We start from the raw sequence: 17,006 nt of genomic DNA, 5'->3' as shown, positions 1-17,006 counted from the left end.
GAAACAGGAAAACAGTTGACATCACACCACAAAGAAGAAGAAAAATCTATCCTTAACACTGCAGACTTTTATAATAATGGATGACATGCAGTACAGAAGCTTCATTTTGCTCTTGCAATTTATAGAACTGTTAAACTCTGAATTTGACATTACTCCTGTTTATGAATTCCAAATCATCTATTGTTTAAATATTTGCATTTATGTTACAGAATAAAATAGAGTAAATTAGTAAAATTTTGGCATGTGTTTAAATGATGCAATAGTAATATATGTATTCACTGAAATAATTAAGGATAAGGTTTTTTTCTGATGTTTGTGTGTGGGTCATGTAGTATTATGAATGACTATATCTGGTGCGCGCGCGCACAGACACAGACACACACACTCACTCACTAGAGAATTTTAGAGCTTTCCAAAACAATTCTGAGGCTAATGCTCCATCCTGTTGGTTCTTTTAATAATAAAAAAAATTAAAAATCATCACTGATTATTCCCAGTGAGGCAATGATAGTAAAAAGAGAGTCGGGTAATCATGTTTAGCTCCATATTACCTTTCTCTTCCCCATCCTTTTTAGATCCTCTAAAGTAAAGATGATCGGTCACCTTTTCAAATCGCTTTTAAATGATTGTATAAGTAAAACTTAAAAATAACGACAGATGTACAAAGTTAGGTAAAGGATAATATCGACATATACATAACTACACCCTCAATCACATTTTCATAGAATTGAGATCTGTAAATGACCTCTTGGATCTTCAAGGTTATGACCCTGTCAGTATTGGATTCTTCTATATAGGGCATTTTCTGTGGTATTATCCAAGATGTCCTATGCAATTTCTTCCCTTTTTTGTGAGATTGTATGACTTTTTTTTTTCCTGGCAGTGCATATTGTTGCTGCAAAGGGAACTTAAAATGAGGTTTGTATCTATGATCTTCACAAAATTAAATTCTTCCTCCAGCTTTGTATGACTCCTAAGAAGAACTATACTTATTAGTTTCAGTGGGATATATAAAATATAATTGGGCAGATAAATATGTAAAAGAAAATACATGCAGATGGAAGTGTTTAAAATTTTTGTTAATTTTCAAAAGATTATTTCTCATCCAGTAAATAGTCTGCAGAATTGAGGTTTTTGCTTTAGTGCATCATTGATGCTTGGATGAATATTAAAGCTTCTGGGATTTTCACAGAGGAATGAAATGGAAGCTTTCATGCTTCAAACTCCAAAAACAACATGCTTCTTTTTATCAGTACAGAAAATTGTTCATTGAATTTCCTAGCAGTGAGCATTAAGACTTCTAATAAGGCTAAAATTTTAGCGTTCTTTTATACTGTATCCGTTTCAAATTCCATGCAATTCTTTTTATCTGATTTCCCCCAAAACAAAGTCTGAGACTGGATAGTTCAGAGATTTGTATTGGGATATGGAAGTTTTGGTGGCTGACAGTTCAGTTGTATATGTGGAACAAATTGGTGATCTCCGTCCACTTCCTAATGAACAGCTGTTCATATCCCCAACTATCTTCACAAGTTGCCAAAGACGGTCAGAGAGCCACAGAGTCCAGAGACTGAATGGATATGGAAATTTAACATCCCTCTCACCTGAATGAATAAATCCTGTAAATTAAAATACGTTGAATGACCACCATAGGAAAATTTGTGCTGCATTTTCCTGTGCTATATCTGCCTGTGGACAAATAGGATTTCAGTTTTTAATACTATGGATGTAGCATCTTTCATGAATGCTACATTCATTTTAAAATGAAAGTTAGGTGTTAGTGCTCAGTTAAAAACAAAATAGATTTCAGAGTAGCAGCTATCCGTTGAGAGAAGCAGCCCTATGATAATAAGTGTCTTCTCTCTGTATCTAATGGAATACAATAATTTTAAGGAAATACAGTTCATTTCCAAAGAATTAAGTATTAGTAAGGAAAGCATTGCTTATTAATCTTTCACAGTAGCCTCCATCTGGTTTGACTCAGGATAGTATGGAAGAATGTGTGTCCTGTAAGCTACTTGTAGCTTCAGTTAGGATCAGCTCTGATATGTTCCCTGTTGCTAAATCCCTTCTACAAAATATAAAATACTAAGTTTCCAGTTACGAACTGTTCGTTATTCAGTATACTTTGTTACCTTGCTTTAGTTAAACTTCTGCTGCTGCTTCCCATTGGTGGGCAGCAAGTGGAATCTGACTGAATCACATCTGAGCTATTAGTGGAGTGGATTGATTTAATATGTGAGTGTAAATTTTTGTTCAACAATATGACAGTGCAGTTTACATTTTTAGATGGTGTTTACGAAGCTGAGGCATCAGTAGAGGACACTTCTTAAAAATACTTAGTTGGGGGATTGGCCGTGGTGCAGTTTATAGAATGATACAAATATTTAAGTGAGATGTCCCTGATCATGCAAATGAAATAGAAAATATATACAGTACTGTTCACATTTTTCCCTTCTATTCTTTGCAGCCTTGGTTTTCACCCTGTGCTTTCTTTGCCTTCAGCAACCTTACGTTTTAAAGACACTCCATCTAGTTGAGGAAGACACTAACACTTTCAGAGCCAATAACTGCTTTTTCTTGAATTGCCCAATTCTAGATCATTCATTTTCTAATTTGGGAAAAGCCTATGTGGGTTCAAACAAAAAGCACTTACTGCTTCAGACAGCAATCCCTGAAGGACAGGTCAACTGACGGGTGCCCTGTCCATTCCCTGTTCTACGCTGTCATCCTTTCCCTTCTTTGAAGGGGGAGAGTAGCCACAAAAATCCAAGATATTAGCAGAAGCTCCTACCTATTCAGATGCCTCCTTTCACAGGGCCCAGTTACATATCCAACTTCAGCGATATTATATCTGATTACTGAGAAGTTAACAGAGTGAACCTCTACAATTATACCAGTTCATAAATGTGTCCATTTGTCAGTCCTGGATGCTGGTGGCTCACTGAAGCTGAAGAGTCAGGACTAAGTAGAATCTTGTTTTTATGCATAGCACCAGCCTTTTTGGGTTTTTTAGGTGTGATCTTCCCCCACTCATACGTCCACAGCGAGTGGAGGTACTGTACTCCTGCTCTGTTCTCTCCTAACCTTGCTTGTTTTTAGATCTCGGCTATTGGGACTCTCCTCATCCCTTGACTCTGTCTCTCTAGAGCAATCAAGCTAGTGTCAACCAACCAGCCCACCCTGTATGCCATCGTCTCAGCTGGCTGCCTACATATCTCCGTGTGCGCCCTTTCCTCCACAGAAATAGTGGCACAGAAGGCACTTTTCAGCAGGTACCACCAGAGTAAGTGAAGTGGCTTGAGCAGCCTGATCTAAGCCATTTGCAGTTATTTCCATATTCCCCCTCTTAGATTGACATTTTCTGGGTTGATTGTACTCAACTCCGCTGGTCTGCGATTTTTGCCGGCCTGCTATCAGCTGGCCTGAGGTTGCTAGCTAAGGCCTTCTCCAATTCTTAGCATAAGGTAGGGAAAAGTTGCTGTATTCTGTGTCTCCCTTTCTCAGCCCGACTGTCAATCCTCTGCATGCTTCTACCTTTGCCCATATGACCTTGGCAAAAGCAGCTAGTGATAGCCCCTCTTTACTCTTATTTCTAAGTAAGGCAACAAGGTGCCACTGTATTTAAATGAGATTTATTCACAGACTGTTTGGTGTCCTTTCCACATATCCAGTTTTATGGATCCACTTCACTCCTCTCCTGTTACGTGGAAACAAAAAGGAAAGGGATTGTAAAAGTTAGGGCCCCAATTGGCTAGATGTACTGCACTACCCCTATTTTTGGGTGAGTGTGGGTTGAACAGGAGGTCAGTCTATAATAATCTTCTTTTGAACTACACTATACTGAATGAAAAAAATATCAACCTAACCCACGCTACATTATGAGAAGTTAAGGTTGCACACTTAAAGAATTAAAATGAATGCAAGATGCATGTCTAAATTCCCAAGGAGGCTTAGAAAACCTCAGCCAGGATTCTTTGAGCAGTAATAACATTCATCTTGTATATGTACATTTTCTTCTTGTGCCTCCATCCTCCCCAAAAGAGATCCAGATGCTTAAACCTCAGTTTGATCCCAATTTATGCTGAGTAAATTGGAAGATCAGGCACATAAAGGGAACGCTAATTATATCCGCCAGAGGGAAAGCAGGGCGCAGCCTGCTCTTATATCCTACATCGTTTGTTTGCTACATCATAAAAAGATATGGGCGAAACTGTTTAAAGCTAGAAAACCCAGGCTGATGTGGCCGCTTTCATCCCTCTGCTTCGCTGCTAAGCGATGCTATTTTCCACCTCTGTCACTGATTTAACAGCTCCTTCGTTTTATATATGTGGGGGTTACTTTTGTTTTGCGAAGTGAGGGGAAGACTGGGGAGACCTACCCTTGCAGCTAGAATTACAGCTTTATTTTCTGACGATGAGAAACTGCCCGGCTGAAAAACAAAACAAATTACATTTTATTAGTGGAGGCCGTGCAACAGCCCCAGCGTGGTGGTGCAAACATCCGAGCCAGCCATCTAAACGTAACCAGTTCGTGATCTGCAGAAAGAAGAAACCTACACGGTTGCTTTTCTTAAGAAAAACCGGTTTGATTTAACCTCCCTCCCTTTAAAATTAGTACCGATATAACAGCAATTGCGTAGTGATGTACATTTCCTTTATAACGATCGAATGAACAAGTAGAAATTTCTCCCTCCTAGTGTTTAAATTTATTATAAGTAATGTTATTGGGCGTGCTAACATCGAGACAAAGCTCTGGCATGCCGCACCAGACTCGTAGTAAATTCATTCTATTCTTCCTCCTTACATGTCTATATTTTCTCAGACGCGAAATTGCTCCGTTCATATTTATGAATTATTTAGCCTGGATGAATTTATTTTCATTTTGTACTTTGAATCTTTTCCAGAGTTGTCTTTGTATATTACGGACATGGCTTCAGGTACAATGAAAAAGCACTAAGGTTCTTGCAAACAAGTGTACAGAGATGAAGCCGTGGATTTGTAAATAAAATGCAGCAGCTATTAAGGAAGAGAGTAAACACTTGAATGGATATCCTGTCACGGACTAGAAGGTGTGTGTTCACGGAAATGCTGGCAAGGAGAAAGCATTGAAATGCAGGCTGGCTTCTGTGTCCCCAAGTAAACTTCAGTTTGCCCAGGGTTTTCCTGATAGGTGAGAAGAGGGTGAAAATGTCCTTATTCTGACTTCTCTATCTCAAAAACTAGGATCCGTATGCACCAGGCTTCAGAGCGGAAGAGAAATCCACAGAAGGAGAATTGTACAGTTCTTACTGATTTTTCTTCTCTAATCCCACTGCCGCTGGGCTATTTCCTTCTGTTTTCATGTGCAGATCTGGGAGGTAAATAGTAACCTCTGTAGTTCCCATGTGCGGTGTCACTTGCCATTTTCCTGCCCAAATCCACCTGAAAACGAGCTGAAGTTTACAAAAGCCAAGCTGACCAGCTGGGGGCCTGGGGCTGGACCTTTTGCCCCAGCTGTTTAATGCCCGGCATAGTTGCTTTTGTGTGTAACCTATTAGCAGCAGGGAGCGTCCAGCCTTTGCCGCTGTCGAACAGCGGAGGGGAAGTGGGAATTCGTTCAGAACTGCAATAGGAAATCCTCTCCTAACCCACCAGCCTCCAAACTTCATAAAAACGCCTTCCCCCCCCAACGTAAACTCTGCGCTGTGATCTGTTTACTTCAGTCTCCACATTGCTGTTCCTTAGTTCAGCTCTTAAAACAAAGCCGTCAAGTGTACATTGTTACCACGCCCGACCCGACTGTGGCCCGCAGATAGCGCCTCATTGCTGTGCATGTACAATTTAACTGTGCTGAGTTTCAAGCATTTCAAATAAAGCGTTTGCTCTCCTATCTAATTTGAAAATTTGACCTTTTGCTTATGCGCACGAGTTCATTCAGTACAAACCCAGGGCCGGGTGGGTCAGCGAGTAGGGCTGTTGATGGCAGGCGTTTTCTGGCGTTAATAGCAGCGGTGAGGTTTCCTTTGTGGAGTATCTAAGCGTTTGTTTTGGAGGGAGGGAATCCACACGTGGGGACTTCAAATGCCATCCCTCTTAAAATCCCCCAGTCCGTAAGGATGTTAATCTCCGCCTGAGCACAGTTCAGTGGCGCTGAGAAGCGCCGCTGGAGATTCCTCCTGCCATCGCTGTACAAGCAGCACCTTCCAGCAGGCAGCGCCGAGCAGGGGCCAGCGATTCTAGTCCAGATCTTGGCGGCCAAGTTTACTGTGATTATAACTTTGCTCATTCAAATTTTGACCAGCACCGGGTGCATCTTTCCGTCGCTAAAGGCTGCAAAGGCGCTTTCTCCATGGCCACCTGCCTCTCAGCCGCTACAAGTGGACGGAGAGCTGGCTGAAGAGCCTGAGAGTTGGAGCCTCACTTGGAGCCCCCTCCCTCCCGAGCTGCTTCCTGGGGGCTCCGCCAGGGTCCTGCTCTCGCCCCTGCCCGATCCAGGGCAAACACATCCCCAGGACTCAGCATCCTCCCGCTCCGCGGTGGGCAGGGCCCAGAACCCAGGGACCTCACTGCAGCTGTGAACCCATTGGGCTGTGGCAGGGACCAGCAGCTCCTCTCCCCCCGCTGTCGTGGGGAGAGGGTATAAGAAGGGCTCGGACGCGGCTTTCCCAGCCACACCGAGCGGCGGCCGGGCTGCAGCAGCGTCCGCGGGCGAGCGGCCCCATGAGCCGGCAGCTGGGCGCGCGGGGCTCGGACGGGGAGGACGAGGAGGAGGAGGAGGAGATCGACACCGTGGGGGCCGAGGAGGTGGAAGGGCGCAGGGGCGTGCAGGGGGAGCCCGAGGGGAAGCCGCCCTACTCCTACATCGCGCTCATCACCATGGCCATCCTGCAGAGCCCGCAGCAGAAGCTGCCGCTGAGCGGCATCTGCGCCTTCATCCGCGGCCGCTTCCCCTACTACCGCCGGCGCTTCCCCGCCTGGCAGAACAGCATCCGCCACAACCTCTCGCTCAACGACTGCTTCGTCAAGCTGCCGCGGGAGCCGGGCAGCCCGGGCAAGGGCAGCTACTGGGGCCTGGACCCGGCCTCGCAGGGCATGTTCGACAACGGCAGCTTCCTCCGCCGCAGGAAGCGCTTCAAGCGCCCCCCGCCGCCTCCGCCCCCCGCCCCGCCGCCGCCGCCGCCGCCGCCGCCCCTGCTCTGCCCGCCCTGCGCCCTGCTGCCCCGCGAGCCGCTGCGCTACGTGCCGCCAGAGGCCGGGCTCCCGCTGCACCCCGCCTGCCCGTGCCGCGCCGGAGGGCGGCCGGCTGCGCCCTGCACCTGGGGCTGCTGCTGCTGCGGGAGCAGGAGGCGGCCGGGCGCAGCAGGCGCCGCTGCCCCCGGCCGCGGCTGCTCCTTCAGCATCGAGAGCATCCTGACGGGCAGCGAGCCGGCCCGCGCCCGCCGCCGCCGCCGCCGCCGGCCGCCTGCCCTGCGGGCCCCATCCCTGCCCCGCGCCCCCTGCCTGCTGCCCGCGGCGCTGCTCGGCGTGGCCTCGCCGCGGGACGCCGCCTGCTGCGCCCCGGGGCCGGGAAGGGCGCCCGCCTCGTCGGGCCCAGCCCTGGGTGCGGCGGCGGCGCGCTGGCTGCCTGCTCGGGCCCTGCCGGGCTGCTGCCCCGTGGAGCGGCACCGGCCGCCTTCTAGCGCCCAACGGGATCGGCCTGGCGCCGCCACCCCGGACCCAGCCTCCGGCGACCCCTGCCGGGGACGTTGCGCGGACACCCTGGTGGGTGGCGTTAGTGCCTCAAGCAACTTCATGCTCCGATCGGGAGCTGCCCGGCCCGGGCCCTGCCTCGCGTTTGCCGTCGGGGCGGGGGGCTTCGGCACTGTCCCCCCCATCCGTCTCTGGGTGGCGATTGTCATGGAGCGCCTGACTTTATGCTGCGAGCTGAAACTGACCGATCCTGCTAAACTTGCAGCAGCTCCGGCTCTGGCGTGTGGCGATCATGCAGCAAATAATCCCCTCATAGGTGTGCGGTGGCTGTAAAATGTTTACAAAGCGAAAGCCTTTAAATGAGGGTTGTTTTTTTAAGGAACAGGTCACCGGGCACTATAGTGAGCCTTGCTGTTTTTCTCCCTGTGCAACGTCAAAAGCGCATCCGGTCTGTATTATCTGAGTGAGAAATGAACTAAGCGGGTAACTTGTGGGATTCAAACAAAAACTTCAAACATAGGACAACTTCCACTATAATAAGTTTCCTTTTCTCTTCCTTTGAACGACAAACTTTTCAAAATTCCAAACGTACAATACTTACGTATCCTGTGTTTCCTCTTGTAACGGGTTTGCAATATAAATAGACGTTGCAGCTGAATATTTATTGCCTGTGATCTGTATTTGCAGCTTCCGTGGGGAAATGTTAACATAAACTTGTGTATAGCCTAAATAAAAAACAATATAGTGCTTGTCTTTCCTTTTTCTGAAGTCAGTTACAGAGGCTAACACAATAAGCATATGCTCATCATAATATGTATAAAATCCAGCTGGCCAACTTTCCAAACGAAAGCGACCTTTTCGCTTTTATGTTTTAATGAGAGCGAAAGGGTCATTTCGAAGGCCCTCTATGGGGTGTATTTCCGAGTGTTTCGGATATTTAGATTTAGGGGTTATTTCTATATGTTATTTGACTGCATATAAAATCAGAGGCGTTTTTTTGTTCAAGCCCTAGTAGAAGCCGATTTAAATTGAGATCCGAACTGCCAGTAGCTTCACTGAGAGCAGGATCGGACCCGTACATTGGGATACCAGGTGTCACCTTCCTCCCCACAATGAGCAATGAGAACAACCTAGGAGATGAAAAAGAAATGGCACTCGTTTCTCTGATTCTTAGCGGTAGGGGAATGTGTTAATTGTATTTGTTTTAAATCTACCTTTAAATGTGTAATTTCCACATCTCAGTCCGCAAGGAGGGATACCACCAGAAAGGACATTCTTGTGACGCTCATGACTGGTTTAGGTATCTTGAAAGGAACGCAGTGAACGGAGCTGACATATAAAAGGAGGGAAGGGTGCAGAAGCCAAGATCGGGGGTAGGGTTGAGCAAGTCCCGCTAAGCCAATACCCACATTGGACCATATGAACTGGAACCATAAACTCACTGAACATTAAATCCCACCAAATGAGGGTAAATCCATGCTCCTTCTGGTATCCACTCATTATACGCCACATCTGAACATAGCCATTATATGAACAACATACCCCCATATCTCACTGTCTGTACTTTGACCCATGAAACTTTTACCCCCAATGGGGGAGATTGCAAATTCCTTACGTATTCCTTACACCACCCGCTCCTAAACCCCTTGATAATCTGTACCTTATTCCCTGATAACCAGAAACTTCTATGTTTAAACTCTGTACCATTTTCTTTTTACTTCAACATCATCTTAATAAAATGATTAATGACAGTTCCCAGGGAAGGTACCTGCCCTGGAGCATTGCAAAACCCTTGCTCCCTTGATTCACTCCTTACAGCCAACACTTCTTACGCGTTAAGACTTCTAGATTGTTTAGTTACCGGGGGGCGAGGAGATTAAACACAATATGATCCCATCACAGTGCAGTCTGCGCAGTGTGCTTGCCTCCCTGCCTCACAAATCGAGGCAAAACTTCCCATTGCTTCGGAGAACCCGTATGCTCCGCCAGTGTACGGGCTGCTGGCTGGTCACAGAAGACCCGGTATAGAGCGGAGTTCAAAAAAGATAACGCCTCTCCTCCTCAAAAATGAAGGTAGCTTTCCCCGCCCGCACAACCTGCGTTGTTTGTGTAGTGGAGCTGCCATTTAAAGGTGGAGCTGGGGTGTTACAAGATGCTACTAGGCTCACGAAAAATGAAGGTTCTTTCTTATGCGCCTCCCTGTATGTCACAGTCTGCCTGCAACTGTATGATCAACTCTCAGCGGCACTGGGCTATTTTATTCGCTTTGTAACGCGTGGTCACCTTTCGCCTGAAAAGTTAAGGATTCCTGAGCCTGTTCACGCCAACTCCTTTTTTCTTTTTCCATGCTGCATTTCTCTGACTATTAAAACAGGACCCAGACAGTGCAACCCTCCCTTGCGCCGCGCTTAATATGCTTCTTCCCCCAGCGGCTAATAATCCAGCCTGGCAGGCTGCACAGAGCAAGAAGATTTAAAGGAAGCAAACAAACAATAATGTGCTAAGGACCCGATTCTGCTCCCATTCAGTATAGCAAGAGGTAGATCAGGTCCTGTATCCGGAAGGATAAACTTCGAGTGGAAGTAGTTGTTGGTAGTTTAGATTGGTGTTTAGGCTCTGTTCCCTTTACGACGTCGATCCTTGAATCTTTTTTGAACATTTGAATTTTGCCTTTGGATTAGATGCAGTGTGTGACAAACCCAATTAATGATCCGTCCTATTTCAGAGAATTTCTAACTGCCTAAGGAAAGGAAAATGTCTTCCTCTCTGAAATAGGGCTAGCTCCTTCTCCTTCTGAAGTAAATAGGAACAAACTCTTCCAGCAGGTAACTCCTTGTTTTAATCAGAGCATTCATCTATTCCCCCCCCCTTCTTCCATTGATGGGGCGGGGGGGAGGAATCTTTTTTTAAAAAATCTCAAAGCTGTTTAGACAATCGGCAATAATTGCATAAACACTCCACTTTGTCCTTGTCGTTTTAACTTTAATCCATAAATTAAAAATATATACAATGTATATAAACGAGGAGGAAACTGCATATTTATTTAAAACTATCAAAATGACATTTCCTCTAAATCAGCCAAATGCACAGCAAAATCTGAACGATCCTACATTTCTGGACTCGGAGAACTGGAGTAAACAGCGGGACTCTAGGCCTGACCCAAAACCCATTGAGCCAATGGGAGCCATTCTGTAGACTTCAGCGGGCTGTGGATGAGGGCAAATGGCACAGGAAAGTGGTTCGCATTGAAGTGATGAGGCACTGAGAATTGACAAGAGATTCAGAATTTGCTGTGCAATTAGAAACCATCAGCAGTTACTACTTTGCTTTGGCTATTTCAGCCTAACACCGAACAGTGCTCCTCTTCTGCGCCTTTCTGTCCGGTGACTAGGAAACGGACAGTCAGTGAATCGTTTTGACCATCTTTTTTTTTTTACACAGTTAAAAGATGAACCGTCGCCGTCAGACTGTACCCATTTGAAGTGTCACCTAAATAATTTGTTTCTTCCTTTTTAAAATCAAATATCCCCCTCCTAATGTTAACTCACACGGGAAGCCGTGCAGTTAATGGATCGCATCCAAAAGGCAGCCGTACATTCCGACTTCCCTTGAAAAATCATCTACAACCCACCTTCTGGTGCTTAAATTCCGCAGGGGCGAAGGGCTCGGAGATGAGGCCATCTAAGTGCCTCTAAGGAATAAAATAAGTGCCTCTAAGAAATGGTCCGCAGGTACTGGGAACCTGGTCACACTGTTAACTTGATACTTATAGCATCTCCTCAGGTGAAACAGAAACGAATTATTTCATTGCTTTTATTATAAGACTACTTGGGTTAATACAGAGAGGTATGGGTTATTGCTAATAATCATTTTCTTCGACTTTATACAGACATTTATCTTTAAAAAAATAAAGGAAAAAACTATATAGTATTAAAGGGTTTTCACGCTTGATGAACCCAATCAAAAGAAAACATGGTCTTCATATTATCTTTAACCCCCAGTCCCGGCAGAGATGAGCCGTATTTCGAATGAGACAATACCACATTATAAAGATGATGTACACTGGCATTACACGCTTGCAGTATTCCTCTTATGTACGAGTATGTGTATCATGACAAAACCTCTGCCTAGGGAAGTAGCCGTTTTTTAAAACTGTAGTACTTCATCATTAAAATTTGTTTCGTGTTCTTAAAATATAAAAGGCCAAAACATTCATCAGCGGAGTTTGAGCCCGACCCTGCAGTCCTAACTCACGCCGAACTCTTTGGACTGCAGGATCGGGCCCTGAAATTGCAAGAAGATAGCCTTGGGTGGAGTTAGAGCCTTTTAAGAAGCGCCTCAAGGCTACATTAAGGATGATCAAGATTATTCCAAACCTCCATCCCCAATTACACAACACCAGCCCCGCTTCCTACCTCAAACCTTTCTCTGCGGTCAATATGATGCGATAGCCAACGCTCAGTGAAGCGAATGGAAAGATTCTCACTGACATCAAAGGGGATGGATCCGGTCCTTACTGCGTCGGCTGCCAGCCTAAATTATTGCGTTAACAGAGAAACACTTCAGGACGTGCTCACTGATCAGGTCAGGTCTTTTTAACTCGAGGCATCTGCTTTTCAAGAGGGGAGGAAAATGTTCACACGCACGACGAGTGATATTTAAGGCCAGTTCTTAATTACCTAGCGAGAGACGCGAGTCCGTGACAATGTAACTTCGTACTAAGGGTTAGCACATTGAGCGCGTGTCCATGGCAGCTGACAGTACATTTCCGATCAGACTCAGAGGTCAGAGATTATGGGAAACATTTCTTAATACAGCAACATATTTCACCTTGAAGAATATAGACAATTCCCTTCTTACCCTACCCAAAGCATCCAGAAATTAAATTAACCTAGAGCAAAACTCCTTAAACTGAAAAATAAAGAAAGCGCACAGCTCCAAAAGAAGTGACCAGCTTGAGTTTCACAGGAAGAAAACTGCAGGGTTTTACAAAAAATCCATAAAACCCAAAAATAAAACAAACATGTCTTTCTTCCACCTCTTAAAATTAATGGTAAAAATCTAGGCCCTTTCACAACAAAAAACAAAACAACTTGGTTTTGTGTCGTATACTGCTATGGCACTCAATTGGGTGAAATAATATGAAAAATACACCCATTCTCTATTTAAAATCATGAAATCCTATATTGTAAAGGCAGCAGAAGAGTAAGGTATGTTTGAGGCTTGTATGTTATTCGAGGGGCTTGCAACCATTTTGTTTTTTCTTGAGTTCAATGGAGCTAAGATTTCACCCCTATCCCTCAATGGGGTCTCAGGCTGAGGGCTGTGATCCTCCTCTCTTTCTTTTGGCATACCCTGATAATTTTTCTGTTGTAACATGGACTACAGTAGGAAAGAGGCTGAAAACCAATGCTTTAATTCATAGGCATCCGCTCTCATTTTGGATAGGTGCTAAGGGTTGCCTAATGTATTGTTTACTATTTGATACATTCTTGGAGGCAAGATTCTACTCTCACTTAACTCTGTATAAAACCTCAGTCATGCTCTTGTATCTGCATAGGGGATGCCCACACGGTGCCCTCCCCGCCCCCCTTGGAGTCAGTGAGATTCTATGAGTGCAGATGACCATGCTAGTATATCTGATTGCAGGAGTGAGGCCTAAATCAGGAATCTGCAGCTACACCCCTGAAGTCATTTATACACTGGTATAAATAAGAGTGAAATGTGAGTGAGATCAGACTTAAGCCCTGGGTATTTATTTCTCTGCAAGAGACTGCTGCAGTTTGCAACAATTCACTCCAAAGTTTCAGTGTGGATTGGTGATTCTCTTCTCTCAGCTCAGTTTCTAGCAGGCTGTCTGATTTATGACTTATGCTCCATCTGAGTAACCATTCACACTCACTTCTCTTCTCACCATCCAGTATTTGGAAGTGTTACACTTGTTTCTATTTTTTTGCCTATTTATTTCTTATATAAAAGTCCTTTAGTTGCTTCTAATCAGGTACGTACATACAAATGAAACAGAGAGCAAGTCCAACTCCGTTGGACCCAATTGCTTCACAAATCCCTGCCTCTGGACCAGAGGCATCATTTCTGGCAGAGTTGTCAAGAGGTATGAACAATGGCCTGCTCCCAGTAAATTCACAGGACATTCTGGGTAGAGGACAGGGCCTGTACTTACAGCTGTATGAAAGTCAGTGGTCTGGACTCTGTATCTGTCACTATAGAGCAATAAGAAAACTGTTGTGTAGAAATATATCAAGCAATATAATGAAAATACATATTTTGATTGCTTTAAAAACACCTATTGTTTTGCAAAGGAAAAATGTCAGAAAAATTTCCTTGTGGGTCAAATTCTGTTGTCTTAACTCAAGGAAACTGGCGGCCCTACTAGTTTAACATTGAATCCTTGCCTAAATATCTACTTGTGCAAATCCGACACTTTTTGGGGACTTCTTTCTAGCCCAGTGAGCAAGTAATGCTAATTTACTGTATCTTTTACAAAATTTAAGATATGGATTTTTTCAATTAAACCCAAAGATGACTGTAAGCCTCTGAAAATAATTTATTCTGTTTTATTACTAAATTTTGCACAAGACAGAGGTTTTCCTAATTTTAAAGCAGTTTGCACAGCTCAAAGTTCTTCATTCAGAGCAGGGTTGGATTAATACTGCTTGTTAATAATGACAGGTTTCAGAGTGGTAGCCATGTTAGTCTGTATCAGCAAAAACAAGGAGTCCTTGTGGCACCTTAGAGACTAAATACATTTATTTGGGCATAAGCTTTCATGGGCTAGAACCCACTTCATCAGATGCATGGAGTGGAAGATACAGGAGCAGGCATAAATACGTGAAAGGATGGGGGGTTGCTTTACCAAGCGTGAGGTCAGTCTAACAAGATAAATCTATTAACAGCAGGATACCGAGGGAGGAAAAATAACTTTTAAAGTGGTAATGAGAGTGGCCTATTACAGACAGTTGACAAGAAGGTGTGAGTAACAGTAGGGAGAAATTAGTATTGGGGAAATTAAGTTTAGGTTTTGTAATGACCCAGCCAATCCCTGTCTCTATTCAGGCCTAATCTGATGGTATCCAGTTTGCAAATTAATTCCAGTTCTGCAGCTTCACGCTGGAGTCTGTTTTTGAAGTTTTTTTGTTGAAGAATTGCCACTTTTAGATCAGTTATTGTGTGACCAAAGAGATTGAAGTGTTCTCCGACTGGTTTTTGAATGTTATAATCCCTGATGTCTGATTTGTGTCCATTTATTCTTTTACGTAGAGACTGTCCAGTTTGGCCAATGTACATGGCAGGGGGCATTGCTGGCACATGATGGTATATATCACATTGGTAGATGTGCAGGTGAATGAGCCCTTGATGGTGTGGCTGATGTGGTTAGGTCCTATGATGGTGTCCCTTGAATAGGTATGTGGCCAGAGTTGGCACCAGGGTTACAGCAGGGTTTGGTTCCTGGGTTGGTGTTTTTGTTGTGTGGTGTGTAGTTACTGGTGAGTATTTGCTTCAGGTTGGGGGCTGTCTGTAAGTGAGGACTGGCCTGTCTCACAAGGTCTGTGAGAGTGAGGGATCGTCTTTCAGGAATTGGTAAAGCATGTGGTAAAGCATCCTTTCATGTATTTATACCTGATCCTGTATTTTCACTCCATGCATCCGATGAAGTGGGTTCTCGCCCATGAAAGCTTATGCCCGAATAAATTCGTTAGTCTCTAAGGTGCCACAAGGACTCCTTGTTGTTCTTGTTAATAATGTGCACCACAGTAGCGTGTTATTGAGACTAAAACAGAAAAGGATTCTCAAAACACAATAGGTCTGCTCTTGCTCAGTGGGAGCTTTGCTGTTCTCTTCAATGGGAGCAGTATCTGGTCCCAAATGAGTATTTATTCCACCTGATATGTTGGCTTGAGATTTCCTAGCCTACCTTTGTTTCCTATTCACTCTCCTGCTTGAGGCAGAAAACATCACAGCAAACAGGTATTTGCTACCCTCTAGTGGTAAAGTTCATTTGATGACCTGCTCAGCATTTATTGTTATAATTGTCAGTAATGCTGGGACATACAAGTCTTTTATGATCCAGCAAAGCATTTAAGCACATGTTTAACTTTAATCTTCCCACTGACTTCAATGGACTTTAGATCAGGTGTAAATTCTTTGCTGAACTGAGATCTTTATGCAGAAGTCCCTACAGAAATCATTGAGGAGTTCTACCTAAAAAGGAATGGCACAATAGACCCAGAGAACTACAATTTTAAATGTGTGCACAGTGCACTTATGACTAACGGCACTTTTGTTTCTAAATCACTGCATTTGTATGTGTTAATTATATTCACAGCTTTATAGTAATAAAATAAATAAGACAGCATAGAAACTATACATAAAATATGATCATTTTGAAGGGAACATTATTTTGATAGCATTAATAAAAATTAAATCCTTTTAATTAAATCCTGTTTTAGTGTCTTCTCATAGGAAATATTATATATGACTTTATTAACTGGCTCCTTCCCAGCTAAACAGTGATGGGGAGGGGGGAAATTCCATTTGGATTTTTTTTTTTAATTTGATGTTTACCTGGCTGTGTTTTACAATAGACACAGGAGTATTCTGGCTTCCATCTTTTGGCTGGAGAATTTTACCAAAATCAGTTACTGCAAGACTGAATGATGATATCAAACAAGGGTGAAAAACTAGGCTTCAGTTCTCCCAACCCCTAATCAACAACAAGTGAGGACATTTTTATAGATCATTTTAGAAAAGCAATAAATAACCGGAGTATTGTTTTTTTTTTAAATAGACAGGCAGGCATCATTTTTATGCAGTACCATATGTATGCACAGTATTTCACTTCTAAATGTTAGAAAACATGCAGAAACATTGGTCTGTACCCTACTGCATAAAAATTAAAAAATATTTCAAAATACAATAGTCCCTCCAGCAGTTCCCCAGGCAATACGCTTGCTAACAAATCACTACCAGGTCAGAGGCTGTGTGTAAATAAAATCTTCATGTAACATTCACATCCAATGCATGCAATACACAAGGGGCCAGATTCTCAGTTGCTGTAAATCAGTGTAGCTCTATTGACATTAACGGAGCTGCATCGATTTATACCAGCTGGGGAACTAGTCCACTTTCTTTAATTCATCTGCTTTCAGAAACCCTTACCCTGCATTGTTAAAAAAGTATTTACTCTGTCAAATTATTGAAAATTGTTTGGAGCCACATGCTATATAGTAAGAGGGTTTCAACAATGCAGAAAGAAAAGAAGAGCTTGAACTTAATTTAAAGACTAACATGTTGAAATCCGTCAGCTACAGATACAAA

The 17,006-nt window shown here is 43.9% G+C and overlaps 2 protein-coding genes across 2 annotated transcripts in view; both read left to right on the top strand.

Annotated features, from left to right (window-relative positions):
- The window catches only part of CBWD3 (COBW domain containing 3), a 42,658-nt gene extending 41,695 nt beyond the window's left edge, over positions 1 to 963 (top strand). Inside the window, 1 exon segment of the mRNA XM_043514547.1 lies at positions 1 to 963. Coding sequence (XP_043370482.1) covers positions 1 to 84 — 84 coding nt within the window. The 3' untranslated portion in view covers positions 85 to 963.
- A 5,186-nt stretch (positions 964 to 6,149) lies between these two features.
- On the top strand, positions 6,150 to 8,844 carry FOXD4L3 (forkhead box D4 like 3). The gene is given in 5 exon segments (XM_043514548.1): positions 6,150 to 7,260; positions 7,263 to 7,344; positions 7,346 to 7,533; positions 7,536 to 7,672; positions 7,705 to 8,844. Coding segments are annotated over 4 exon segments (954 nt in total). The 5' UTR covers positions 6,150 to 6,701; the 3' UTR covers positions 7,661 to 7,672; positions 7,705 to 8,844.
- Positions 8,845 to 17,006: the final 8,162 nt, after the last annotated feature.

Source organism: Dermochelys coriacea, chromosome 5 (assembly GCF_009764565.3).
Source record: "Dermochelys coriacea isolate rDerCor1 chromosome 5, rDerCor1.pri.v4, whole genome shotgun sequence".
Classification (NCBI taxonomy): domain Eukaryota; kingdom Metazoa; phylum Chordata; order Testudines; family Dermochelyidae; genus Dermochelys; species Dermochelys coriacea.
This window is presented reverse-complemented; position numbering and strand designations above follow the sequence as displayed.